Genomic DNA, 27,955 nt, shown 5'->3' with positions numbered 1-27,955 from the left:
AAGATACATTTTTTACAATATCAGGATTTAGTTCTCGATTAAATACTGTGCGTATTGTGTCTGTTAGTCTTTTTTTTTTTTTTTTAAGATTTTATTTATTTATTTGATAGAGAGAGATCACAAGTAGGCAGAGAAGGTAGGCAGAGAGGAGGGGGGAAGCAGGCTCCCTGCTCAATCCCAGGACCCTAAGACCATGACCTGAGCCGAAGGCAGAAGGCTTACTTAACCCACTGAGCCACCCAGGTGCCCCTCTGTTAGTCTTTTTTAAACTTTTTAGTCTTTAATGACAGTGTTTTGGAAAGATTTGCATTGGCTGTTTTATGGTATACCCTACAAATGTCCATTTTTTTCCCTCTAATTTTCACCCATTGGCTTTAGAGTTCATTGGTTATTATTGCCTGAAAAATAGTTGTAACTATGATGGTTGTCAAATGGTGATTTCCTAATTCTGTCATTTCTTCTACCTTTATTTAGAATTATAAAGGAGACATTTTACTTTTGTCCTCTTTATTTATTTATGTCAGTGTGAATGGGATTCTTATTTTATTCTACTAGTTATAATCCGATGCTATTATCATTTATTATGAGGCTCAGCTCATCTCAGGTTTGACCAGATGGTGCATCCTTCTATGTCCTTTGATATGTCCCCATCATGTTTGCACTTTCCTACCATATAGCATTTAGATAACGTGAAGTATCTGATTTCTTAAGAGTTGGGTTGGGCTGAAGAAGTACTGTTTACACTTACACAGAGGGTTGTAGTGGAAGCACACTGACCAACACAACAGTTACTGCCACAGTAGCTTAGTACTGCTGTACTGGGTGCTTAATGAGGATTTTCTCATGGAGTTGTTTGTGGAAAGTTGGGAGTCCTTTATCAGCTGGGTCGTTGAATAAAGCAGTTGGAACATTGGTGGCATGTTGCTGACAGTGTTAGTGTGCAATCCTTACAGTTGCAGTACTAAGGGCTAGATAGTATTACTGTGAAAAAAGAATGTCTTTGTAGATTATGTAGGTGAATATGTAATGTGATTAGCAAAGGCAAAAGGACACCATGAAGAAAAATCTGTTAATAGATGGAGAATAGACAAAGAAAAAGCCCTTATGAGCCATTTTGACCTTTAAAATGGGTTTCATTAGAAAATCATCAAACTAAAATGGATACATGTTGGTATTTAGTACAGTTAACTGATTGATAGAAAATAGCAAATGTGCTCATATCAGGGTTTATGTGCCCAACTTTCTTTTCTTATAAAGATAATGGTTATAAAAGGTTATTGAATGGATGTAGAGTGTGTGGTAATTTTTTTCTTTCAGTATCATTAAGAAATTTTACCGTGTCAGTTTTCTGACTTAGAGAAACTTACTCCATTAGGCATAGATGGAAATCTTTAATGTATCATACTGTCTTACATTAAGAACAGAAAAGAATGCTTCTTACTTTCATCTGAGTTCTAGAGAACTTAGAAAAAGTGGAAAAGTAAAAAACAAAGAAACAAAAAATGCAATTTGCAAGCATTCATGCTGCCCATTTTTTAAGCTGTCATTTTGTAACTTTCTTTAATTTAAAAATAGAATAATTTGATTTAGCACACACACGATTTTGTTACTTTTTAAATACAATATCATGACCATTTCCTTATGTAATTAAGTATCTTGTTAGAAACACCATCTTAAATGGCCATAAAGTGTTCCATTATATTGATACTGTGTGTTTATACTCTTTTGGATGACTAGATTGTTTATAGTTTTCCATTATCATAGTACTGTGGTTGACCAGCTTTATAAAGAATCCTGTTTTAAGTTTCTGATTAGTTAGTATGTAGTCTCAAAATAAGTGTGTTTTTGTAATGACCTTTTTAATTTTTATAATAAGTGATGTATATTGATTTTTAAAAATACAGGCAGTTTAAGTACAAAGAAAGAAGCAATCTAGGCATCCATACCTTACGAATCAGAAATAACTTAGGTAAGCATTTGGTGAGGATGATTTCATTTGTGGTTATAGAATGTTGTAAAAAGAGGATAATGCTACTTATGCTGTTTTAAAAAATGACAGCATGAAATATGGTTTTGTTTGAATTTAATACCAAGGGAAAATATCGTAAAGAACTGTTGAATTCTAGATTAAGGTTTCTTTAACAGAGCCGTTAGGTTATGTAAAATGGCACGAAAATTAAGAAAAATACAAAAACCAGTAAGAACTTAGGGTAATTTAAAAAGCAGTATATTTTAATTTTAGATAATAGACAATAAATCCCTGCTGTGATAGATGAGGTGATTGATACTAATACTTTCTCTCATCTCTTTTCCCTGTTTCCTGATTTTTATGTTGCATACATTTTTACTTTTTCAGGGTGTATGTTTCCTTTCTCTTTGCCAGCAGCTATTTAGTCTTTAGCTCTATATTTAGCATTAGTTCTGTATTTAAGAGGAGTCAGTGCTAGCCACCGTATCTTTCCTTTTTCTTTGATTCATTTTCTGATTGCCTGGTTTTCATTATGAAGTAATTTTTTTTTTTTCAAGGAGTCATGGGCGTTTTAAATACTTTATACATGGAAGACAACTTGGCTAGCTCAACTTTTGTAAAAAATGTAAACATTAACACGGAGACCATTGGAAGTTGGAGAGAAGTGAGTTGGGGGAAATCAGAGGGGGAGAGGAACCATGAGAGACTGTGGACTCAGAAACCGAGGATTTTGGAGGGGAGGGGGGTGGAGGGTTGGGTGAGCATAGTGAGTATTAAGGAGAGCGCGTATTGCAGGGAGCAGTGGGTGTGCTGCATAAACAATGAATCTTGGAACACTGGAAAATAAATTAAAATAAAAAAATAAATTGCTTGGGGCGTCTCGGTGGCTCAGTGGGTTAAAGCCTCTGCCTTCGGCTCAGGTCATGATCCCAGGGTCCTGGGATCTAGCCCAGTATCAGGCTCTCTGCTCCGCAGGGAGCCTGCTTCTTACCCTCTCTCTCTCGCTTTGCCTGCCGCTCTGTCTACTTGTGACCTCTCTCTCTCTCTGTCAAATAAATAAAAAAATCTTAAAAAAATAAATTGCTTAATGGAAAAAAAATAAAATTATGGAACATTTCAAATATAAAGAAAAGTACAGGAAGTAATATAACGGTACTTTTATATCCACTGTGGAGATAATGGCAAATGGGAATAATAGGATTTTGGCATATATGTTTCAGGTTTTGAACATTTTTTGCTTGCTTTAAAAAAATTTTTTTTTTTAAGATTTTATTTATTTGACAGAGATCACAAGTAGGCAGAGAGGCAGGCAGAGAGAGAGAGAGTTGGGGAAGCAGGCTCCCCACTGAGCAGAGAGCCCAACGTGGGGCTTGATCCTAGGACCCTGAGATCATGACCTGAGCTGAAGGCAGAGGCTTAACCCACTGAGCCATCCAGGCAGCCCTTGCTTTTTTTTTTTTTTTTTTTAAAGGAAGATAATTTTAAAGCCTTACATTCATGCCTCTCCCTTCTTCCTTGAACACTATCTTGAAACTGATCTATATAATTTTTGTGATATTTATACTACATAAAATAGACGCTTTAGTTTTAGATTATGTGAAAATGTATTTGTTACATTTTGAAAATTGAAATACATATTGAAAATATGTATTTGTGTTTGTATTTGCTGTTTATACTTCCCCAGCTTGCTTTATTCATCTAGCAGATTCATTTAGATCTGATCTACCAATTTGAAAATCGTGGAGTAATGCTCATTTTCTACTGGCAGACAGTTGTTTTCAGTATCTTGCTATTACAAATAGTACTTCTGTGAGCATTCCTGTACATGCATCTTAATGTCCAAGTGTGGGAGTTTTCCAGTGTTGATATCTGGAAGTAGAATCATTGCATCCTACACTCCTTCAGCCTTACTAGGAATTGCCACATTGCTCTTTAGGGCAGTTGAGTGAATTCATACTTTTACTAGTTTGAGTCCCAACTCCATCCTTTTTAACAGACAGTTTCTGCTTTTTTCATTATTAGGAATATTTTCTTTTATAATTTAATAATTTATATTCCTTATGGTAACACTGTTTTATTTTTTTTCTCCAGTAACATTTGTTTTCCTAGAGTATTCATTTCTACTAGCCTTTATCAAAACATCACCCCCTTTATGACCTATTTTTGGTTCTCTACCTGTATTCTTTTATAGTAAATTATTTTTTGATGAATAAAAATCCTGTGTATGACTGTTACTGTTCTGTGCTCTAAGTCACTGGGGACTTAGGGACCCTTGGCAGCCTATCAACATGTGCAGAGTCTCAGGTAGTTTATCTCTAATTCAGTGACCTCAGTGATCTTAGTTTTGCTAACTCATTGATTTTTTGTTGTGGGAGAGGATAGCTGCTTGTGATTTTTTTGAATTTCTTTGTTGTTGGCTATCTTGCCTAGCGGTGGTAAGAAGGGCTGATTCTAGTGTAGTTGTTCTAAAGACTTGGATGATGTGCGATTGGAATTTATTTTCTTGTTTAGGATGTACAATTCAGGGTTTTTATTTTGTTTTAAATATGGTTTAAGGGGTGCCTTGGTGGCTCAGTCGGTTAAACCTCTGCCTTAGGCTCAGGTTGTCATCTCAGGGTCCTGGGATCGAGCCCCCATTGGGTTCTCTGCTCAGCAGGGAGCCTGCTTCCCTCTCCCTTTCTCTCTGCCTGCCTCTCTGCCTACTTGTGATCTCTCTCTGTCAAATGAATAAATAAAATCTTAAAAAAACAAACAAACAAACATGGTTTGATGTGGTAAGCTTTTAGGCCCAACACTTGCTTATTAAGTTACCGTGAGTTCCCATAAAGTTGAGTGATTTAATAAATATTTCAGGTTTCTACTATGTGTAAAGCACTGAGGAGATTGTAATAATAAATGAGGATGATTCGTGATCTTGAGTTGTTCTGTGCATCCATTAGTTGCCTAGGCTCCCTTCCCCATTTTGGTAAAAGAAAAACTGGGAGGCTTAGAAAACAGTGAAGTTTACTGGAAGCTCTAAACTCGGCTACCTGTTTTAGGAGATACCAGGATGAATAAAGCATACTTCCTAAATTTCAGACGGTTATGATCTGATTGGAAAGGTAGAAACATCCCCAAATCTAATTAGAGGTTGCCAAGGGTCCCTAAGTCCCCAGGGCATCATGAAGCACATACAAACTTGCAGGAGAGAGTTTCCTGGAAGGAGATGGTTGCAATTAGAATTTACTAGTTCTTGTTTTTCATTTTTGTGCCTAAATAGTTTTGCTTTTAAAAGCTCTTGATGTTCAGATTCTGATTGCTGAAAGGGTCTTATTTCATGTCTAATGTGAATCTTGATGTTTTTACTCTCTTTTAATGTCTGAGATCTCATGAAGCATACTCTTTAGCCAGTTTTGCTTTTTTAAACTTTATTAAATACCACATTTGCTGACTTATTTTGGTGCATGCAAATCAGAAAATCTATCAGTGCCTTTTTATTTAATTTGATTAAGGAAACAAAATATTTCATTACAAGTTAACATAATATCAATGGCAATATATTGTCATTGTATTACTAATGCCTATGTTAGAATACTAGTATGTTAGCTTGTAAAAATCAGGCCACTGGAATATTTTGAAAACCGAGGATTTGAATAGTTTTACCAATTGAAACATTAAGTTTTTTTTCTGCTTTTGAAACATGCATAGGAACATCTTTTTCATTGGGGTTTCCAAATTATGAGCCCTAAGACACTTAAGGAAATCTTAAACACTGGAATTGCTCCGCATCTTTGTTTCTAAGGAAGAATAATTTAATGGAAGTTGGGTTTGTCTTAGAAATTACTATCTGTGTTACTCTAGACAAATAATAAAAAGTGCAATGTGTTTCCTAACTGCGTTAAGGAAGATGAGAGTCTCATCTCTCTCCCAGCTGCATCTGTTTTTTTCTAGTCATCAGTCCTCCCCTCCTACCCCCCATTTATAACACCTCGGGGATCCGTTAAGTGAATCATCTTAGGTTATCTTATTGCCCACCCTTGATCCAGGCACCCTGCCCAGAAGGAACCTCTTGCTGGTTGGGAACCAGCTGCTGTGCCAAAGGAGAGAATTGTCCTCATTGATGTAGTCAGTCAGGGTCTGGTCCTTGAGTGGGATGGGCTCAGTCTTACCTAAATTACTGTGAATCTGTAATGAAAGGAGGAGGAAGGGATTTTAGAAAGACCCATCACATGTCTACCACAGATATCCTAGATGCTTAAGACCATAGTATAATCACTAACAGATCTCAAAAAGTTATTTGCATTGATCAAGTCAAGTAGAATAGAGACAGAAATCCAAGTTAGTGGCCAGACAAAAAAGCAACCTTTATAAAGCAAACCTAAAATATTGTTATATGTAACATATTTTGGTATAAAACTGCAAATATGTGGCATCTTCCTCTGATGAAATGTATAGGCATTTACGGCATATATTATGGTCTTTCATACTAAATTGATGTGAGCTAGATTGTTAGATAGGAGATTTTGAGAAGATCTGTGAAGGCTGACAAGCAGTTACCTGAAGACAGACATCTTTAGATGAAAGGAAGTAATGAGAAGGCATCAATCCAGCATGCTTAAATATTTTTCTTTCCTTCTGTCCCCCTCCCCCTCCTTTTTTTGAGGACTGTGAGGTCAGGCAGGTTGTTAACAGTCTGAGTTAAGATCATAATGACTTTTTGGTAAGAAGATAGCCTTGTAGGACACATTTATAATAAATCAATATTAGGTAAGATCCCTGTAAGCTGAATAGACTTTGAAAAAAAACCTTACTATTTGTAACAATTTAAGAATTAGGTCACAACATTTGTTGTTAATTAAAGAGCTATGAATGCAATTAATGAGGGTGCCCTATAGGACCCTTCAAATTGGGGTACCTGGGTGGCTCAGTCGTTAAGTGTCCGCCTTGCTCAGGTGAGTCCAGTGTCAGGCTCTCTGCTCGGCCGGGGAGCCTGCTTCTCCCTCACCTTCTGTCTACCACTCTGCCTGCTTGTGCTCTCTCTGTGTCAAATAAATAAATAAAATCTTAAAAACAAAACAAAACCAAAACAAACCCTTCATATTTAAAGAGGAAATCTTAGGGTCTAGTATATTTACATCGCAACTTTAGCTTATGAAAAGAAATTTAACCAGAGGGTGGCTGCTTTTGAAAATAGAACTTTATAAAATCTTTACCCCATCTGTTTCTCTTCTTTGTTCTTTGCTGGTCTTAGGGGTGTAAATATGCTCCAACTTTTTGTCCTTTAGTTTACTTAGTAACTAGCTCTTAAAGACTTCAAAGTACATAGGTTAGCAAGGTTATTCTCTCTCAAGGCTTCCAATTTTACACTGTTTGACTGGTGACCTATCTTAAAAGAATTAAAATCTTTTTAATTTTAATTAATTTTTAAATTTTAACCAAGGCTGACTTCAGATACTTTGGAGCTTTTATTTTGATAATTCTTTGCAAGACAGATATAACCTTCATTGTGTAAAACTCTTACTGCAGCTGGGAAAACAGATTGTAAATGAATGATTACATAAATAGTTTTCGTGATAGGTACTGTAAAGAATAGGATGCTTTAAGATTACATCAGGGTCCTATTCTACTTTTGGAAGATGGGAAAGGCTTTTGTGAGAACTTGATTTTAATCTGAGATCTGAATGATAATGTATGAGTTAGCTAGGCATATAATGTATGGTATGGAAGGGAAAGAATTGAACATATATAGCCCAGAGTTGTTTTTTTGGTATGTGATTAAGTTGAATGTTTCAAGAAATGAATTAATACTAATAAGTGATGTATAGGTCTGAAGCTCAGAGAAACAGTCTAGTCTGGCAGTATACATTTTGCCTTCTATTCTTTAATCATTCTGTTGTCCCATTAATTACCCCTCCTGATTTTTCCTTAAAAAAAGAAAACAGATATTCTTTAGTACATTTTTCAAGTGTCTATTTTTTTTGCTACAATTCCAGATTGTTATTTTTAATGGAAAATTGCATATACATAAACCTAGGGGAACTATTACAATATTATGTAATATTTTATGTTGGAGAAAGCTTTTTATCATAGAATATAGTGCTTACCTTTATTACCTCATTGCTTTTGAGATAACCAAGATAGAAACTAGAGGTTTCATTTTTTTTGCATTTTGGGTTTATTAAAAGTTAAAAATTTCAAATTAACTTATGCTTAGTGTAAAAAATTCAAATAGTAGAGAATGATGAAGTCACTTTCTTCACCTGCAGCTCTTTGCTGTTTCTTGCTTATCTTTCCAGAAATTTGATTGCACATGTGTATTACACAAATAACATCTCTCTTATCATTTTAAACGTTCACTTACACTGTATGTACTCTTTTGCATGTTATTTTTTTAGTTGACACATTGTGAGCAGACGATAGCAGTTTTAAAATGAAACAACCCCCACCCCCCCCCATGAAACAACCCTTACTTACTTAAAAGCTTAGTTGTGGCATGATAAAATATCTGATGAGGCTTGGTTTTAAACTTTTTTTTTTTTTTTGCAGAATTGTTCAGGTGGTGGAGCATCTGGAGCTCATGGTACTTTTTGTGGAACACCATGAATTAATGATATTCTTTCATACTAAGAAGAAAGGTTTTACTTGCAGAAGTATGTTTATAATATGAAATATAAAGCCAAACTAGAATTCTGTACTTTCAAGAGAAGAAACGGAAAACTGGGCTTGATTGCCACCTCACAGTTTTGTTTTGTTTTGTTTTTTAAATTAATACTCATTTGTTGCTTATACATTCTTCCCTCATTGTTTATGTTTTTGCTTTATCATAAGCTAGCTCTCATTAGTGGAAAAATGTCCAGAGACAGCAAAGCTTTAGTGTAAAAATCCCTAAAATTAAGACAATTGTGTTAATGTACTTAATAGTGTGTTTATGTACATTAGGTGGACTACTGTAATTTAGTTTTATTGGTAGACAATCTAGCTTCATTTGCCAAGCAGCAGTGCTTTGTGGGAACCTGTCTTCTGAGCATATTGGTTTCAATCATTTGGCTCTCTGCAGGGATTTCTTAGCTCCTGCTATTACCTTATCCCTAGCAGCACAGTTAAGATAGCTCACTTCATTCTTGGGTGATTAAAATAGGTAGCTTGACTCTACCAGTTGATTTTATTTCAACTCTAATCTGTTTTTTCCTCTAATTCAGGTGTTAAATAAGGCAACATAGAATGATAGAGACTACCATAGGTTTTTGCTAGAGCCTTATCATCTTAGAGTTCAAGGAGCCTTTGTGATCTATTAATATCATACAAAGGGCAAAAATCCCATTATGTAGGTTGGCCATTCAATTTTCTTGAGAATGGAAGGGGCGGAGAAAATGCTAAATCGAATGGAGCCCTGAAGTAATAGGTGTCAAGTAGGATTGTCCTGGGAAAAATAGCTCTGTGGTCATCCTAGGTATACAGCAGCCTTGAAGGAGTCATCCAAAATCTGCCTGAAGGTATTTGTTGTCTTAAAGAAAAGCTAGTGTTCTAATAATTTAAAAAATCTAGTGAGGGGGGGATCTAATTAAAATTTTAAAGATCTTTTATTGAGTTAACATTTAACTTTTTGCAACTACGAACTTTTCTTCCCAGTTTTTGTCTTTTGGTACTAAGTGTAGTCGGAATATGACAGTATACAAAATACCTCTTCACATACTTTTTTTTTTTTTTTAATATTTTATTTATTTATTTATTTGACAGACAGAGATCACAGAGAGGCAGGCAGAGAGAAAAGAGGAAGCAGGTGCTCTGCCGAGCAGAGAGCCCGATGCGGAGCTCGGTCCTAGGACCCCGGCATCATGACCTGAGCCAAAGGCAGAGGCTTTAACCCACTGAGCCACCCACGCCCCTCCCCCTTTTTTTAAACAACCTACATTTTTCCAAACACTGCTTGCTGAACAACACTTTTTAGTACCTCCATACATTGTCATTTTGATGTATTTAGAAAACATTTAGTGAGGTCTCTAGCTTCTCAAAAGCAAAGGTTACAGTTATTAATCTTTTATCATCTTAAGATAGACTGAAGTATACAGTAAAGGAGAGCTGCCAATTAAAGGAAACCAAACTGTAGTTTACACATGGGAAGGCTGGATTTCCAGCTAGATTTAATCATAATGCTTATGATTGTCTTACCGTTAAAAGTGATTGGTACACATCAAGTCAGGACTAACTACAGACACATTTAAGACAGCCCGCCCTCTTGTCATCCTTTTATCCTTCATGCTAAAAAATGGTGGCTCTATATGCAACTTTTCATCACCCTGATCACTGTATTAAAGACATATTTTAGTATTCATATGCTCTTGCCCATGTATTTTCCAGAAGGCTCAAAAATAGAACAAGCTAGGAAGATAACTTTTGAGGTGATGTGTGGACAGGAGACAGAGCCTGGTTCAGTATTGTATATATGTAGTTCCCACCCCACTTATCTCTGCCCCCTCCCCTTGTTTTGGCTATTTATGATAATCCTGATAGAATGTGAAATAGAACCATTGGATAGCATGAATAAGAAAAAATTTCCACAAATGGCATTAATTTGGTGGACATGTAGTTTGATTCTAACTTTTGAATGAATTTAGTTAAAAGGCAACCAGAGTGTGTTAATTTATAGAGGCACCAAAAATATCAAAATTAAAAAGTTGAATTTTGGAAGTTCTCTGTTATAGAGGTAGAGATTATTGACTGAGTTATTGGGTTTTACTGTTGATATATGGCAAATGTTCACTGTATATTATAATTTTGTAAAAATGAAACTGAAATGTGAGATAGGGCAGTTGAAATAATTTAGGGGGTGTTTTACAAGTTCCAAAGCTTTACTTCTGAGATTATAAGTAAAAGTCTCTGTAGTTACTCTTTTGTGTTGGTTTGTTTTTAAAGATTTTGTTTATTTATCTGAGAGAGAACATGAGCGGGAGAGCAGAGGGAAAAGGAGAAGCAGACTTCGGGTGAGCAGGGAGACCATATTGGGGCTTGATCCCAGAACCCAGGATCACAATCTGAGCTGAAGGTAGACGCTTAACTGACTGAGCCACCCAGGTGCCCCTCTGTAATTACTCTTTTTAGTGCAGTTATTTGAATACATTTTAAAAAAATATTTATTTTAGGAAGACAGTTCAGCACAGGGAGAGGCCGAGGCGGGGGAAGAGAGAGAACAAGCAGATTCCCCCCCCCCCCCGCCCCCCCCACCGAGCCCAGTGGTGGGGAGGGAGGTCTCCATTCCGGGACCCTGAGATCATGACTTGAGCTGAAATCAGGAGTCAGCCACTTAACCAACAGAACCAGGCGCCCCTGAAAACATTTGGAAGGGTTTTAAAAATGAGTTGGTCATTCTGGGGAGCACATTCATGTATTTGTTACCGTAGGGAGTATTTCCTATGAGGAACCAGAGGAGAGCAATTTTGTCCTACAGGATCTTTTTCCTTAGTACAGTTCATCCACATTTGCAGCAGTAAGGATAGAGATGGAACAGTGGTTTCCTTTTTTGACACCATCACTGTTAATTGTTTAGTTGATAATGCTAAGTATATATCTATACCTTACTTTTATTTGCCTTAACTTGCTCATCTAACATTTTTGCTCTTTGACGTATGATCAGGGATGACTGAGTTAGGAATTCTCCTGGGTGCTTTGTTACAGGAAACATGGAAGATGCTTGGTGACACTGAGACAGCATACAGGTAGTCAGGAGAATGCTCAAGTAGTGCCAACTCAGAAAACTGTGGCAAGTAAATACAAACCTTCTAGAAAATTTACTTTATGATTGTTTGACCTTACAGCTCAGTTTCTGTGATGGAATTTTATTACCTAAACCTTGGTACTATGGGGAAAAAACCCGTCTTATTAACTTGAGAAATGATTTTAGATATGTTTATGGCAGTTCTGGTAAAATAAAATTTATGAACTCACACTATTGTTCTAGTGTGATCACTCACTAAGACATGCAGACAGCAGTGAAGTAAATTTTTCTTTGTATTTAGAGGCAAATGAATGACTATTTATTGAACTGATAGCACCAAATTATAAAGCATATTGAATTAAAGGGGAAGAAGGAGGAAACTAGTTATTTCCTGTGTGCTAGGTGTTAGTGCTAGATGCTTTTCAAATATTATTTTATAAGTCTGTGAGGATTTTGGCTGCATGTAGAACTTAGACTTGAAGACACTGAGGCACAGAGAAGAGGTTTATAAAAGCTCCTAAAAGGCAGAGCAGGAATTTGCATGCTCTTCTTTTTTTTTTTTTTTTTTTTTTTTTTCCCCCCACCACATCACAAAACTCATATTTGTGTGTCTACAGATTTTGTCTGTGACAAAATTTATTTGGGGGATTATTTTTAACATGGAATTTCTTAAAGGACAAGAATAAGTTAAAATATGAAAATCGAATAACATTGAAAGCCTGTAGTATTTCTCCAAACCAAGATTCTGGTGGATTTATAAAAATGTTTTAAAAAATTTAATAATAACTCTTTCCAAGTATATCTAAGGATTAATTATAGTACCTTTCTGATGAGCCTCTTTTTAAAGTACTGATGCTTTTGGTTGACCTACAGTTAGGTTGCCTACATGTAGTTATTATCACCGCCTAACAAATGAGCATTTAAAAGATTACTTATAAAGTAAGAAGTCTGTAACCCTACCACTTGGGTTTGATTCTTGGCCTTACTCTTTCTAGCTGTTTTGATGTCTGGCAAGTTACTGTAGGTGTCTGTACTTCGTAGGTTGTTTCCACTCCCACCCCCATTTTAATCTGTCAAACAGGGATGACGTTCTCTATTTCATAGATTTGTTGTGAGGATTAAATGAGTTAAATGATTGCAGATCCAGCATATTATCTTGCACTTCCTGAGCTTTCGATAAATTTGTTGTGTTGAAGGACATCCAGGATTTTGTATACACACTGATTCATCTTGCTTTATAAGTAACTCTTTTGGTACTTGAGAAGACCTCCTTTAGAGTATTTTACATTTTTGGAATGTTTATTATTATTTCATTTTATTAATTCAGGTTACATTTTCAATTATTCTAGATACTAGTGTAATAGAAATGGTATGGTGGTTTAATTACTAGATGCTTTTCTTTTTTTTCAAGATTTTATATTTTATTTGACAGATCACAAGTAGGTAGAGAGGCAGGCAGAGGGGGTGGGGGAAGCAGGCTCCCCGCCGAGCAGAGAGCCCAATGCGGGGCTCCGTCCCAGATCCCTGGGATCATGACCTGAACCAAAGGCAGAGGCTTTAACCCACTGAGCCACCCAGGCGCCCCAGTGCTTTACTTTTCTTTGTAGTACACAGTGATTAATATATTGTAGTCAATATTTACTGTAAGATTGAATGAATTTGAATCTGTTTGTAGTCATGATTTTTTTCTTTATAAATTCTTAATTTGAACTTCCTTTTCTATTATAAAGAAACTACCAAAATCTAAATTTCTTAATGACTGCTTTAGTTTCTTTAAAGTTTTGTTCTTTTTAAATGTTATTTCACTTTGTTTTTAGCTAAAAGGTGATCCTTTGCCTGAAATAATCTTCAAAAATTTCCTTAAAATTTTTAAAAATAATAATCCGAATGACATTAATGTTTTTTTTTTCTTTGTTCTCTTAGCTTCACAATGAAGAGGATAATTCTGAGTCATCTGCTGTAGAGCAGCCATCGACTTCAAATGCAGCGCCGCAGAGCGTTCAGGCTGCTCCTTCAGCATCAGTACTTGAAACAGACTCTTCTCCTCCACCTTACAGTAGTATTACTGTGGAAGTACCTACAACTTCAGGTATTATTTTTAGTAGGAGACAGCGAGTAATATTTTTAGTAACTCAGTTTGTTTTTTTTTTTTAAACTGGTATGGTTTTATTTAATTATAGAGTCTCTTAACATCTTCTAGGTTTAAGGATTTTTTTTTCTTTTTACAAAAAACATTTTCCAAAGGATAGTTTGTAAAATATTAACTCAGATATTACTTGTCTTATATTGTTGTTTTAAAAAAAAATTAGAAATGTAAACTTCCGGGCGCCTGGGTGGCTCAGTGGGTTGGGCCGCTGCCTTCGACTTGGGTCATGATCTCGGGGTCCTGGGATCGAGTCCCGCATCGGGCGCTCTGCTCAGCGGGGAGCCTGCTTCCCTCTCTCTCTCTCTGCCTGCCTCTCTGCCTGCTTGTGATCTCTGTCTGTCAAATAAATAAATAAAATCTTTAAAAAAAAAAAAAAAGAAGTGTAAACTTCCTTATGCTTACTAGAATCTGTTTCCAAGAGTGGCATATTCCTTTTGTAAGAAATAAATGAATGTGTATATATATAAATTTATGTATATAGATGCACATTATCTATAGATATATGCATAAGTGTGTGTATATCTACACATATGTGTTTGTGTATACCTACCTCCATAGTTACAAAATAAGGTGTGAGCGGACATGTGGTGTGTGTGAACAGAGGTGAAGGGTATACATAAGATGACCATATACACATGGTAGTAATTCCTGGACACAAGGCAGTGTTTCCTGCTTCCTACTATTCATTTTATCCTTTCTGGTCATTCTAAAGAACTACCCTTATTTATTTCTCTGGCCACAATTTATATTTTCCCAATAATGCTAAGTTAATCATCATACAATTTTTTTTTAATTTTTTACTTATATTCCTGTTACATTAGTTCCAGGCATATATAGTGATTTAGAAGTTCTCTATTTTACTTAGTGCTCATGATAATAAATGTACTCTCTATCTCCTTCCTGTTTCACTCATCCCTCTACTCACATCCTCTCTGCTAACCATCTTATTTATTCTCTGTGGTTAATAGTCTCTTTTTTGATTTGTGCCTGTTTTGTTTCTTAAATTCCACAGATGAGTGAAATTCTCTGATATCTTGTCTTTAACTTATTTATGTTAGCATTGTACAGTCTAGCTCCATCCATGTTGTTGTAAATGGCAAGATTTCATTCTTTTTTAAAACGATGAGTGATAATTCCATTGTGTGTGTGTGTGTATCTTCTTTATCCACTATATAATTTGACTATTGTAAATAATGTTATAGTCAATATAGGGGTGCATATATTCTTTCGAATTGATGTTTTCCTATTCTTTGGGTAAATATCCAGTCATGTGATTACTGGATTGGGTAGTCTCTCTCTCTCTCTTTTTTTAAGATTTTATTTATTTATTTGAAAGGGAAAGAGAGCATAAGCACAGGGGAAGCAGCAGAGGGAAAGGAGGAAGCAGGCTCCGCACTGAACAGGGAGCCCAATGTGGGGCTCAATCCCAGGAACCTGAGATCATGACCTGAGCCCAAGGCAGATGCTTAACTCTCTGAGCCACCCAGGTGGCTGGCCCAGGGTAGTTCCATTTTTAATTTTTTTAATCTCCATATTGCACTAGTTTTCATTCCCCCCAGCAGTGCATGATGGTTCCTTTTTCTCCACATCCTCACCAACACTTGTTTCTTAAAGTTAATCGTTATATAATTAAAAAATATTTAAAATATGGTTTTGTATACTGTTATAAGTAATCTCTAAATATTTTAGAGATTACTTATAACAGTATACAAAACCATATTTTAAATATTTTTTAATTTACTTTTTTCATTTATAATATTATGCAGTTACTGAAAATCATCTTCTGTATGAAGGTATTCTCACTAATAAATTAGCAGATGCTTACTCCTTTTATTTGTATATAATGTTTATTTGATCACTATGCTTATTTAGTGCCCAGTATGACAGTTTTTATATTGATTTATAGCAGTTTTATTTGTCTTAAAATTTAATAGTTGTATTGGTGCTTGCTAAAATTTATAACGGGCTAAATTTTCTTCATTATTCTTCAAGTTTCCAGAATATAGTTCAGTGAATTTTCTACCCTTAAACAAACAAACAAAAAAACCCAAACTATTGGTAGTCTTGAAGAAAGAAAATAGAAAATCAGTTGTTTTGCTGATGCCTATCTGTGTTTAAATGATGGAAGATGCTAAGATAGAAATTGTAATTTTTTTGTTGTGGCCACCGTTGCCACTGCTGTGTAACAGACCAAATGAAATACAGTATCAACCATTTTTATTTGTTCTTACGGTTTTTATGGTGGGCTAGGCTCAGTTATGGAATTTTCTCCCAGGATCTCATGTGATTATCGTCTTTCGGTGACCTGGAGCTCGAGTCACCTTAATGGCTTCCTTATGAACGTATTTGGCAGCTGATGCAGGCTTTAGCTAGGTCATCAGATGCAACTGTTGGCTAGAACATCTCTGTGTGGCCTCTTATTGTGGCCTGCACTTCCTCACTGAATGGAGGCTGGGTTCCAAGAATAAGCATTTTGAAAGCCAGATAGAAGCTGTATCACCTGCTTTGGCATTGCTTCAAAAGTCACATAGTATCACATCTGCCAGGTTTGGTTTGTTAGAAGTGAGTCACTAAGTTTTATCTTTATTCAAGACAGTTGAGGAATTAGTCTTGACCTCTTGGTGGGAAGAGTTTCAAAGAATAGAGTAAGTTTCAGCGCTGTCACAGCTGCCTACTGTCTTTCCCTCCAATGCCAGACCATTCCTTTTGTCATTCTTCTTCATTTCCGGAAATGGCTCCAGGAGGCCAGAAACCGTGGAGTCATCTTTTTGGGACTATATCCAAAATTGTATGTTTTTTTTCTCCTGTAATTTTTTATGTAATTAAATATGTTATTAATAGATTTCTGTAAGCCAGTCAACTTCTGTATTCCTAGAATAAATTGTCACTGTGTTCTAATGTCTTCTGTATTTAGATTTGTTAATATTTTTTAGAAGCTTTGCAGTTTTATTATGGGATCTTTATGTACTATCCTTATTATTTTAGTATTAATATTGTGGAAGCAACATAGCACGAATTGAGAAGCTTCTCATTTTTCTTTGCTCTAGAATAGTTTTGAAAATGAAGCGTGCCGTTTTTAAAGGTTAGATAATTTTCACTTGTAAGACGAGTGGAGCCTGCTACCTACCTGGTTGTTCAGTCATTCTTATAATCTGTGTTATTCTGGTCCCAGAATTTTATTTTTACATCTGTACTAAAATGACTGTAGTTGAGCACAAGAAAGTCATTCTAGAAGTTTGCGTCTCTTTAATGAAAACCATTGATACTAATTTTCAGCTTCTCTTAGTGTTTATTTGAAGCATCAGCAGGACCAATTTTCAGTGATTATTTATGTTTTTCAGTAGGTCATTTTCTGACTGGTTTTATAGATCTGAGCAGCATCAGTAATAATAGTTGACATTTGTATAATGCTTTACAGTTTACAGAGTCCTCTTAAATACTCTTAAATTCTGTCATATAATAGCAAGTAATAGCCTTGCTGGCTCAGATTTATGGATGAGAAAATAGAGCTTCATAAAGTGCTTAAGTGATTTGCTTGGGGTCATACAACTTAAGGAGCTGGGACTGGAGCTCCTCAGATGTTAAGTTTTCTGCTTGAGAACCACTGCCGTAAAGGGTAGACAGAAAATAAGTGGAATTAAGCAGTGAAAACTAAAGCAGTAGTAAAACAGTGCTCCTTCCCCAGTTTCATCTGTTACTGGATAGGATATTTTTGTCTGTTGTGGGAGTTAAAACTTTTTGAAAACTCACATATCTGTTGTTAATGTAAAAGATCTCTCTCTTCTTGGATAATGTATGTCATTGTTCCAGTTTTTAAATTTCTAATTTTAATGTTAGTGCCTTAAAATTCATAACCATTGCTTTCACTTAAATTTTTCTTCTGTTTTAGTCTTCAGACCTAAAGAAATCTGTTTACTTGACTGTGTGTTGTGTTTTTACATCTGAATAACCAGTCATTTCTAAGAGTTTATGATTCTTATGCCTTTTTGGTGGATAACGTTCAGTATTACACTGCTACTAGCATTGGAATAAAAGTTGCCCAGCTTCAGATCCTTCGCTCTTATTGATAGCATTTAAGAATTTTATTTTAAAGTCTATATCCATTACAATACAATAGGAAAAGTATTGCTAGAATGAAGTGTGTTTTTGTGTTGGAAATGCAAGAAATTCTGATGGAGAAAATGTACAAATACTATAGTTACAATAAGGAAATCACAGAAGTGGTGTCAGACATTATAGTATGAACTCCTATGAGAACTTACCTGTTTTTCATGACAGTGATTCTAGCATAAGTCTAATCAGTTTATTGACCTGTATGTATCATTTTACTTGTACCGCTCAATTTGGTGATAAGTAATGCAGGTGGTGTTTTTTTTTTTTTTTTTTTTTTAATTAGCAGTCTGCACTTACTCTACTGTGTTATATTTCTGGAGATCACATTTCAAAAATAGTTTAAAAGTTGGGGAGGGGGAGAAATTCTTCATAAAAAACTAGATAGATATGGGGAAGAATGGGAAGGGAGTACAAGAGTAAAAAGGAGCTAAAAATACTCAGTTTTTGTTTGTTTTGTTTTTAGCAAAGAGAAATATTGAATTTGCTGAAGAGATTCAGGCAGTTTCTAAAACTGACATGTAGAAAAATGAACCTCACGTGTTATCAGAACAGATACTGGCATTCAGGAAATCCCTGGGTTCTGCTACTTAATGGTTGTGCAATACTGGGCAGATTACTTCTTTGGACCTCAGAGTTGCTAAGATTAATGGATATAGCAGTAGTATATTACATGGTTAGTACTATGTAAATGTTGTTATTCCTGATACTTTTGCTTTTTGGGCTATGAGATTATGAGCAAGTAAATTAAATTCTTTTAGCATAGCAGTGAGTACAGAGGATGCCCATATGTGGTGAGTTTCTCATTTCCCTTGTACGCAGATTTTTAGAATTTCCATTCTTGATATTTTTGTTTTGTATATCAGCCTGCAGGTGATAGCTATCAGTCTTTTCCCTTTATAGTAAATATGGGGCTAAACTGGTAACCATATACGTTGTAGTAGTAATTTATGTTACGTAGCTTATAAAATAGGACTACAAAAAGCAGTAATAGTCTTTAGTGGCCTGTTGCAAGTTATTAAATTACATTTTTGGCTGTAAACATTTTATGAAATAGTTTAATGGTTGTCCTTTTTTTAACCCCTTTCTTCAGATACAGAAGTTTACAGTGAGTTTTATCCTGTGCCACCTCCCTACAGTGTCGCTACCTCCCTTCCTACATACGATGAAGCTGAGAAGGCCAAAGCTGCTGCCATGGCAGCCGCAGCAGCAGAGACAGCCCAGAGAGTAAGGCAACTGATGGCTTCCTTTCCAGAATATCGTTTTTGGTGATTCTTAGTACCTTTAGTAATGTTAAAAATAGTTCTCTGAGTTTGAGAGTGTGCACGTATTATTATTTAGTATCTTCTCTATTCCTATTTATGTGTGTCGTTATTTTTTGGTGAAATTGGCACTGTCCTATCCATTCCTTTACCTCATTTCTGTTTCTATTTATTTCTGTTTCTACTGATCTTTCTTTGTAGCCCATCTTAATTCGTGGGACTCCTCATCCTTATCTGTACCAGGACCTTTCCCAAGTCTTGATTTCTCTCCTTTCATGTGCTTTCACCGCCCCCCCATCCTCTGACTTGTTCACTCTAGATGCTCCACCCCATCGACCTCTTCTCTGTTGAACTCCTTATCTCCCTTCTCATATAGTTTAGATTCTGTGATCCCTAATTAAAATCATAAATAATCTTTTTTCCCCTACTCATTTGTATGTATTAGAGCCAGTCTGGTGTAACTCCACGAATGAGCTCAGCGTTAGGTTAAAAATCACAGAGAAATAAGTTACGAGTTTTCAAATTATGTTTGTCAGCTCACTTGTGTGTGTGTGCGTGTGTGTGTGTCCTTTTACACATCCCACCCTAGATTTTAGAACGTCAAGGATTCCACCTGTCCTACCTTCTCTTACTGTCTTGGTAGTAGAGTCAGTGATGGATACGTGTATATTCTCGTTCTGGTAAAAGGAGTGACTGTCTCAGGAGTGGAGAACCAGTGAGACGCATCCATGCTGTTCTATGGTCAGAGAATAGATGGAAGTTATTTACATTTTATTTATTTATTTTAAATGATTTTATTTATTTACTTGGGGATAAGAGGCCACAGAGGAAGAGAGGGAGAAGCAGACTCCCTGCTGAGCAGAGAGCCAGAGGATGGGCTCCATCCCAGGACCCTGGGATTATGACCTGAGCTGAAGGCAGATGCTTAACCATCTGAGCCACCCAGGCCCCCATTATTTACATTTAGTGTGGCTGCAAGCAGGGCTAGAGTTTGTTGCCTTTTTTTCTTGCTTCAGACTTTTTAGAGATATTTCAGATTCCTGGGTTCATCCCATGTTGTTTAAGAAAAGACACCAAAAAGTCACTATACACAAACAGCTAGAATCAGGTGAGGGACAAAAGGAGAGAAAGGTGATTCTATGTAAAGCATTCTTCTTCTGCCATTAGGCCAGAGCCCAGCGAGCAGATTATCTGATAGGTGAGCATTTTTTCCTGGATGAGTTTTTTTCATCAGTACATCCCTTTCCATGACTGTTCCCACTCGCATATTCCAACACACAGTTAAATGTCAACATAAATAGCTTTGGGCACATAAGTAAGGACAGTAAGCCTCAAATTTATTATTTATGCCATTTCCCTAGGAGGGTGAAAGTAAGTCTTTGTTAAGACAGTGGCATAAAATATAACTCAGTCAATAAAGATTTTTGATACTTGGAGGAGAGAATCAGGGAGAAAGAGAATAGATCCATAGTATGGAGTTTCTGTCAAAATCAGTTTTAGGTTGCTTTGCACATACATGGTTGTACATGCATTATTTGCATGCATGCACTGTCCATGAACGAGAAGAGCTTAACTCTTTTTCTCAGGGAGTGTCTCCCTGGAGACCATGGGAATGGCAAATGTCCTTAAAAGGATGCTACTTGATCTTGGGACCTCTACTGCCCTAACTTCCACACTATAGAACTCTGAAGAGAAAGAAGCAAGCATTGTCTTGCTTTCTGCTTTGGGAAAAGCACGAGGGTGATTTTACCTTTTGGAGAGAAAACTCTGAAATATTTCTACCCCAACCTTTCATTGTCATCATTTCTAGTGTCTTGTTTTTAGAAAGTAATATGATCCCAGTCTGAACTGGAACATGTCCAGAAGAAAAATTTTCCATTTTCAACTGCTTCTGATATTGTAATGCCAGCTTTTGAAGATTGTGGAAAATTTCATGGAAAGCAAAATATAATTGAACAGATGAGACTTACTTATAAAGACTCTTAAATTCATCAGTTTCTAATGCAGTGCTCCAGCACCCTCTTTTTGGCAAAAGATGATTGAGTATGGGTTTCTATACCTGATTCAGATAGAAAACTGGTCCAATTAGCATTTGAGTATGTATTCAGTTGTAAATGAATCTCACCTTTCTTAAATCCATGCTCATTGGGAGAATACAGGTAGTAGCCAGGAGACTTGGGAACAACACTGTTTTCTACTATTTCCTCTTTCTGATGTGCAGGATTGCATGCAAATTATGGGATGATTAAATAGATTTATAGATATGAACTCTTTTTTTAAGAAGATTTATTTATTAGAGCACGTGCACTAGTGCGAACTTGCACTAGAATGGGAGGAGGGGCAGAGGGAGAGACTCTTCAAGCAGACTCCTCCCTGAGATCAGGACCCTGAGATCATGACCTGAGCAAGAGGCAGATGCTTAACCGACTGAGCCACACAGGCACCCCAAACCCATTATTTTCTAATGGTCACTACGCATGCCCACATCTCTCTTCTGGGGAACGACACTCTTCCAAAGCTGTCTGCAATGTAAATAGCCTTGAAAAGATAGTACAAAAGAAGGGTGGCCAAAGATGTATACCTCAAAGATGTATGGAAATATTAAGGACTCGTAGAGAATTATCTCCTGACTAGAGCCCACTACTGATGGGCATTTAGATTGTGTCTAATCTTTGCTCTTAATATTATTGCTGCAGGGTACCTGGATGGCTTACTCTGTTAAGAAAGAATCTTACTCTTGATTCCGGCTCAGGTCATCATCTCAGGAATGTGATATCAAGCTCTGTCGGGCTCTGTACTAGGCATGGAGCCTGCTTAGGATTCTCTCTCTCTAAAAAAAGCGAGCAAATCCAAAAAACATTGCTACAATGAATTATCTTTAATACATCATTTCTTGTAAGTGGGAATATATTGTATATTTGTACAGTGTATTTCAAGAGCTGGAATCATTGGGTGTGTACATTTTTTTCTTTTTTTTTTTTTTTGAGTTTTTATTTAAATTCCAGTTAACATATACTGCAATATTAATTCCAGGTATACTTCTTAGTAATTCAAGATTTATATACAAAACCTGGTGCTCTTCACAAGCACACTCCTTAATCCCCATCACTTTTTTAACCTCCTTCCCCTCTGGTAACCATCAGTTTCTGCTCTGTAGTTGAGTCTGTTTCTTGGTTTGCCCCCCCCCCACCTTTCTAACCCCTATTGATCATTTGTTTTGTTTCTTAAATTCCGCATATGAGTGAAATCATGTAGTATTTGTCTTTCTTTGACTTATTTTGCTTAGCATAATACTCTCTAGCTCCTTCCATGTCATTGTAAATGGCAAGATTTCATTTTTTTTTAATGGCTAAGTAATATTTTGCCATATATATACATCACATCTTTATTCATTCATCATTTGATGAACACTCAGGCGGTTTCCATAATTTGGCTATTGTAGATAATGCTGGTGTAAACATTGAGGTGCATGTATCCCTTTTGAATTAGTATTGTTGTATTCTTTGGGTAAATACCTAGTAGAGCAGTTGCTGGGTTGTAGGGTAGTTTTATTTTTAACTTTTTGAGGAACCTTCCTCTATACCGTTTTCCAGAGTGGTTGCAGTAGTTCTCACGAACATTGCAGGAGGGTTCCTTGCCAGTACCCATTGCATCTTGTGTTGTTGATTTTAGCCATTCTGACAGGTGTGAGGTGATATTTAGTGTAGTTTTCGGGAAATCTTGATGATGAATGACGTTGGGCATCTTTTCATGTGTCTGTTGGCCATCGGATATCCTCTTTGAAAAATATCTGTTCATGTCCTCTGTTCATTTTTTAATTGCATTATTCATTCTTGGGGTGTTGAGTTTTTAAGTTCTTGTATGTTTTGGATACTAACCCTTTATCAGATAAGTCATTTGCAAATATCTCTTACCATTCCATAGGTTGCCTTTTAGTTTTTTCAATTGTTTGCTTCACTGTACAGAAGCTTTTTATTTTGATGAAATCCCAGTAACTTATTTTTGCTTTTGTTTCTCTTGCCTCAGGAGACACATGTAGTAAGAAGTTGTTACAGTTGATGTTAAGGAGGTTACTTCCAGTGTTCTCCTCTAGGATTTTAATGGTTTCCTATCTCATATTTAGGTCTTTAATCTGTTTTGAATTTTATTTTGTGATCGCTGTAAGAAGGTGATCCACTTTCATTCTTTTGCATGTTGCTGTCCCGTTTTCCCAACACCATTTGTTAAAAAGAGACTGTTTTTTTCCCACTGGATATTCTTTCCTACATTGTTGAAGATTAATTTGCCATATAGTTGTGGGTTGTACATTTTTTTTTTAAAGATTTTATTGATTTATTTGAACACAGAGAGAGAGATCACAAGTAGGCAGAGAGGCAGCAGAGAGAGAGGGGAAGCAGGCTCCCTGCGGAGCAGAGAGCCCGATGTGGGGCTCGATCCCAGGATCCTGAGATCATGACCTGAGCTGAAGGCAGAGGCTTTAACCCACTGAGCCACCCAGGTGCCCTACATATTTTTGATAAATATTGCCAAATTGCCAGCCATAGAGATCATACCAGTGTAGATTCCACCACTGATTATGAAAATTCCTCTTTCCCGTTCAATGCAAGTATGTCAGTCACATCTTTCTTGATAAAATTTTCATTAATCTAATGTTCAGTTTTTATCTTTATTTGTTTTCTTTTAAAGTTATTCTTTTCAAGTGAGCTCATGAAAAATTATTATTTGCTAATGTTTTTGAATACATACTTTGTGCCAGACGTACGAATTGTATCATTTTGTCTGTACAAGTTGAGAATATCTGATTTTATTTCAATTCTAATCTTTATACTTAATAAAGTTACAATTAGTTTTTTAGTGGGCTCTTCTAATGTTATGTGTTTTACAGATTCAGGAGGAAGAGTGTCAACCAAGAGATGACTTTAGTGATGCAGACCAGCTCAGAGTGGGTAATGATGGGATTTTCATGCTGGCATTTTTCAGTAAGTGATTTTTCATTTCCAGATTGTTTTTTTGCATATACTAGCTGTGTGTGTATTTAAAGTAACCTAGTGAAGAAAGGCAAATACTGTTATTGTGTGTTTACTTTGTTTAAAATAGAAATTGTTCCTGAGAAAGAACTATGTGGTCATATGATGGAATAAAAATCCTAGTATTTAGTATACTTATAGCTGTGTATTGTGGTCATAATGCTAGATGCTGACTCTGTGGAATTATGTAAGTATGTGTCAGCTAAATATGTTTTTGCATGAGAAATATTTCATATCCATGCAGTGATGTAGAAGCATACAGAATGAAACTATAAATTTTGCTTTTGGAGCAAAGGACTTCCATTTGAGTGTCTTTAAGCAGGAAGGAGGGTTGGAAAAGGAAATATTCTGGGTAGCTGGAACAGTGTGATTTGAGACACAAAAGAATGCAAACATATCTTCGCTGGGGGGAGTGGTAAGGAATTAGAAGATCAGAAACCTAAGTATGATTATTTTAACGTGTTGCAGAATTCTTAAATACCTGAATTTGTAAAATGGACTTTATACTTTGAGGGCAGACTGTGTTACAGTCTTTTATTTCAGCTCGTAACACAGGGATTGGCAGATAGTATACTTAGTATATAATATTATGACACTTGAATTGTTTAATTGCTAAAGTTAAGTTTTTGAAATCCAGTATTTGTAGAAGTAAATTTATTACACTAGATATGATAAATTTCTGTCCTCAATCTGGTTAAATGATCAAGCACTCATAGAATGTTGATTTAACTCATTTTAGTATAAAATTTATTTTGGTAATTAAAGTGAGAAATTACTTATTTAAAGTACTTTAAAAATAGAAAATAAGGAAAATACGTATCTTGAGTTGAGTTACTTTTATGTCTGGGTAATCATTAATTCTCCTTTTTGAAAGGCTTTCTTGCTTCTTTTCCTTCTTCCATTTCATCTGCTGAAGTACTGAAGCAGATAACCACTCAGAAGTGGGTCAGTGAGTGGGAAAGCAGTTACCTTTTTCTCTTCAAATTTAGTGTTATGCGTGGCCACCAGCTAATGTATATACAGTATTTAAATCTTGTTTCTTTAGTTAAAATTTGTAGTTAGATATGATGTACCTGTAGGTACCATGGAAGGGAAATGAGTACTTTGACTACAAATAACTATTGTTTTGTACTATTAGTCTAGTAAATGTTAATTTTGTTCTTCGTTTTAGTTGAACAGGTAAACCTTTATTATTAGTAACAGTCTTCACACATACTTTGTTTGTAAAAAGATTAGCGTAAATACTAATCCTTTCGATGGTTATGTCTTTTAAAAATCTTAATTAGAAAAGGAAATTTAAATTTACCTGTTTCTTAGGTATAAAAATGTGATTTGATAACATCTGTATGACTCAAAGCTTAGTGATTATTTCTCTATTTCTATATTTCACTTCTACTATCTTCTTTTTAACCTTTTTTTTTCTTTAGATTTGAAAACATTTTGATGATAAAAACAGTCTTGCAAATGTTTGGTAACCTGCACACTTAGTTGCCTTTAGTTTTGACCTCTGGTGGTATATTAATGTAAATACATATTTATATTTCATATATTTAAATTACCTGCTTTTTCTATGTTTTTACTAAGTGATGTCTTTATAACTTTTTTAATGCTCCATATTCTACAAATACTGCACCACAATTATAAATTATTTTCAGGCTTCATTTCCTCATATATTTTTTTCTGGTAGGTTGTAGCCTAGTGTTTGAGCTTATTTGCTTTGATAAGCATAGATTTATTTGTAGTCACTACCATCTAGTGGCTGTTCTTCAAATTGCAGCTTGTTATGTTTTTCATGCTTCTTCAGCTATCTAATAGCTATTATTTAGATTCTGTTTTCTATTTCTGTGGTTCAGAAATATATTTTATTTTTAAAATTTTATTAAGTTTTTAAATTTAATTTCAGTACAGTTAATATATGGTGCTGTATTAGTTTCAGGTGTACAATGTAGTGTAGCGACTCAGTAGTTTCGCATATTGCTCAGTGCTCAGCATGGTAAGTGTACTTAGTCCCCTTCACCTATTTCACCCATCCCCCCTCCCAACTCCCCTCTGGTAACCATCAGTTTGTTCTCTTATGGTCTGTTTCTTGGCTTATCCCCTCCCCCCTCCTTTTTTTTGACTTTGCTTATTTGTTTTGTTTCTTAAATTCCACATACAGGTGAAATTGTATGGTATATTTGTCTTTCTCTGACTTATTTCACCTGGCTCCATCCATGTTGTTGCAGACGGCAAGATTTCATTCTTTTTTATGGCTGAATAATACCACTTTGTGTGGTGGTGGTGGTGTGTGTGTGTGTGTGTGTGTGTATGGGTGTTACACACTTCTTCATTCATCTATGAATGAACCCCAGGGGCTGTTTCCATAATTAGGCTATTGTAAATAAGGAGTAAATATAGGGGTGCATATATTCTTTTGAACTGGTGTTTTCTTATTCTTGGGGTAAATACCCAGTAGTGTGATTATTTCATTATAGGGTAGTTCCATTTTTCACTTTTTGAGGAACCTCCATACTGTTTTCCACAGTGACTGTACCAGTTTGCGTTCCCACTGACACCGTGTGAGGGTCACTTTTTCTCCATATCCTCACCAATACTTCTTGTCAGAAACATTTTCTTTAACATGGTTTATAACTTAAACAGTTCAAGTGATATAAGTTGTGTGAATAAAACTGCAGTGAATATCAATAAAAATATTTCAAATCAGAACTTTTTGATGGTTTAATTCTTCCCTTCTCTCTTACATCATCCACATTTCAGTCTCTTACCACATGTAATCCTAAAAAGTTTACACATAAATTTGGTAAAATAATAGCATGTTGATGTTCAGAAAATGTAAAGAAAGAAATATATTGTATCTCCTTATAATTTTTGCTTCTCATATTCCTTAAAGTGTCACAGCAGAATGCCTTATCTATGCATAATCTGCTTGTATCTGATCTTATTTTTAAAAGTTTTTAAGACAATGGAATGGGAGTCAATTATTTGTTAGTTAAAAGCTAGAAATTAAGATTTAGTCTATTGGATAATTGATAGTCTGTGGAAATGACCTTGAACTATAATGCTTAAAAATGTAATGGACTCTGTTCAGAAAACTTTTCTTGTAAGGTTTAGCCTTTTGTACCATGTGTGAATCTTCATATATGTGAGTTATGGTAAAAATTAGTTAGCTATTATTTATACTATTTATGTAATACATGTAGTAAAAATTAATTGGCATTATTCCCTTTTTATTTTTTTAAAGATGTCTCAATTTATTTGAGAGAGAACGTAAGTGGGGGAGGGGCTAGTAGGAGAGGAACAGAGAATCTTAAGCAGACTCCCTGCTGAGCACGGAGCCTCCACATGGGGCTAGATCCCACAACCCCTAAGACAAGAACCTGAGCCAAAATCACAACAAGACAAGACATCTTACTGACTGAGCATCCCAGGCACCCCCATTATCTCCTTTTAGACTCGAGGGACACATAGTTAAAGACATATTAAATTGTTGTAATTTTAAAAGGAATTAGAATATTGTTTTGAAATGTGAATTCCGAATTGTAAGAAATTGCCAAACTGTCTTACCAAAGTGATTGTACCACTCTGCATTCCCACCAGTGGTGAGTTTCTGTTGCTCTGATTCTCATTAGCATGAGGTATTGACAATTTTTAAAATTTTAGCTGTTATAATGGATATGTGGTAATAGCTCATTGTGGTTCAATTTGCATTTCCCCAAGGATTGATGATATTGAGCATCTGTATTCACTAAT

The 27,955-nt window shown here is 35.7% G+C and overlaps 1 protein-coding gene across 1 annotated transcript in view; it reads left to right on the top strand.

The window, feature by feature from the left end:
* Positions 1–27,955, top strand: part of NDFIP2 (Nedd4 family interacting protein 2) — a 64,711-nt gene that overhangs the window by 19,780 nt on the left and 16,976 nt on the right. Inside the window, exons 2-4 of the mRNA XM_032314556.1 lie at positions 13,584–13,749; positions 19,010–19,143; positions 24,064–24,157. Coding sequence (XP_032170447.1) covers positions 13,584–13,749; positions 19,010–19,143; positions 24,064–24,157 — 394 coding nt within the window. The remainder of the gene's footprint in view (positions 1–13,583; positions 13,750–19,009; positions 19,144–24,063; positions 24,158–27,955) is intronic.

The sequence above is a fragment of the Mustela erminea genome, chromosome 15, assembly GCF_009829155.1.
Source record: "Mustela erminea isolate mMusErm1 chromosome 15, mMusErm1.Pri, whole genome shotgun sequence".
In the NCBI taxonomy this organism is placed as follows: domain Eukaryota; kingdom Metazoa; phylum Chordata; class Mammalia; order Carnivora; family Mustelidae; genus Mustela; species Mustela erminea.
This window is presented reverse-complemented; position numbering and strand designations above follow the sequence as displayed.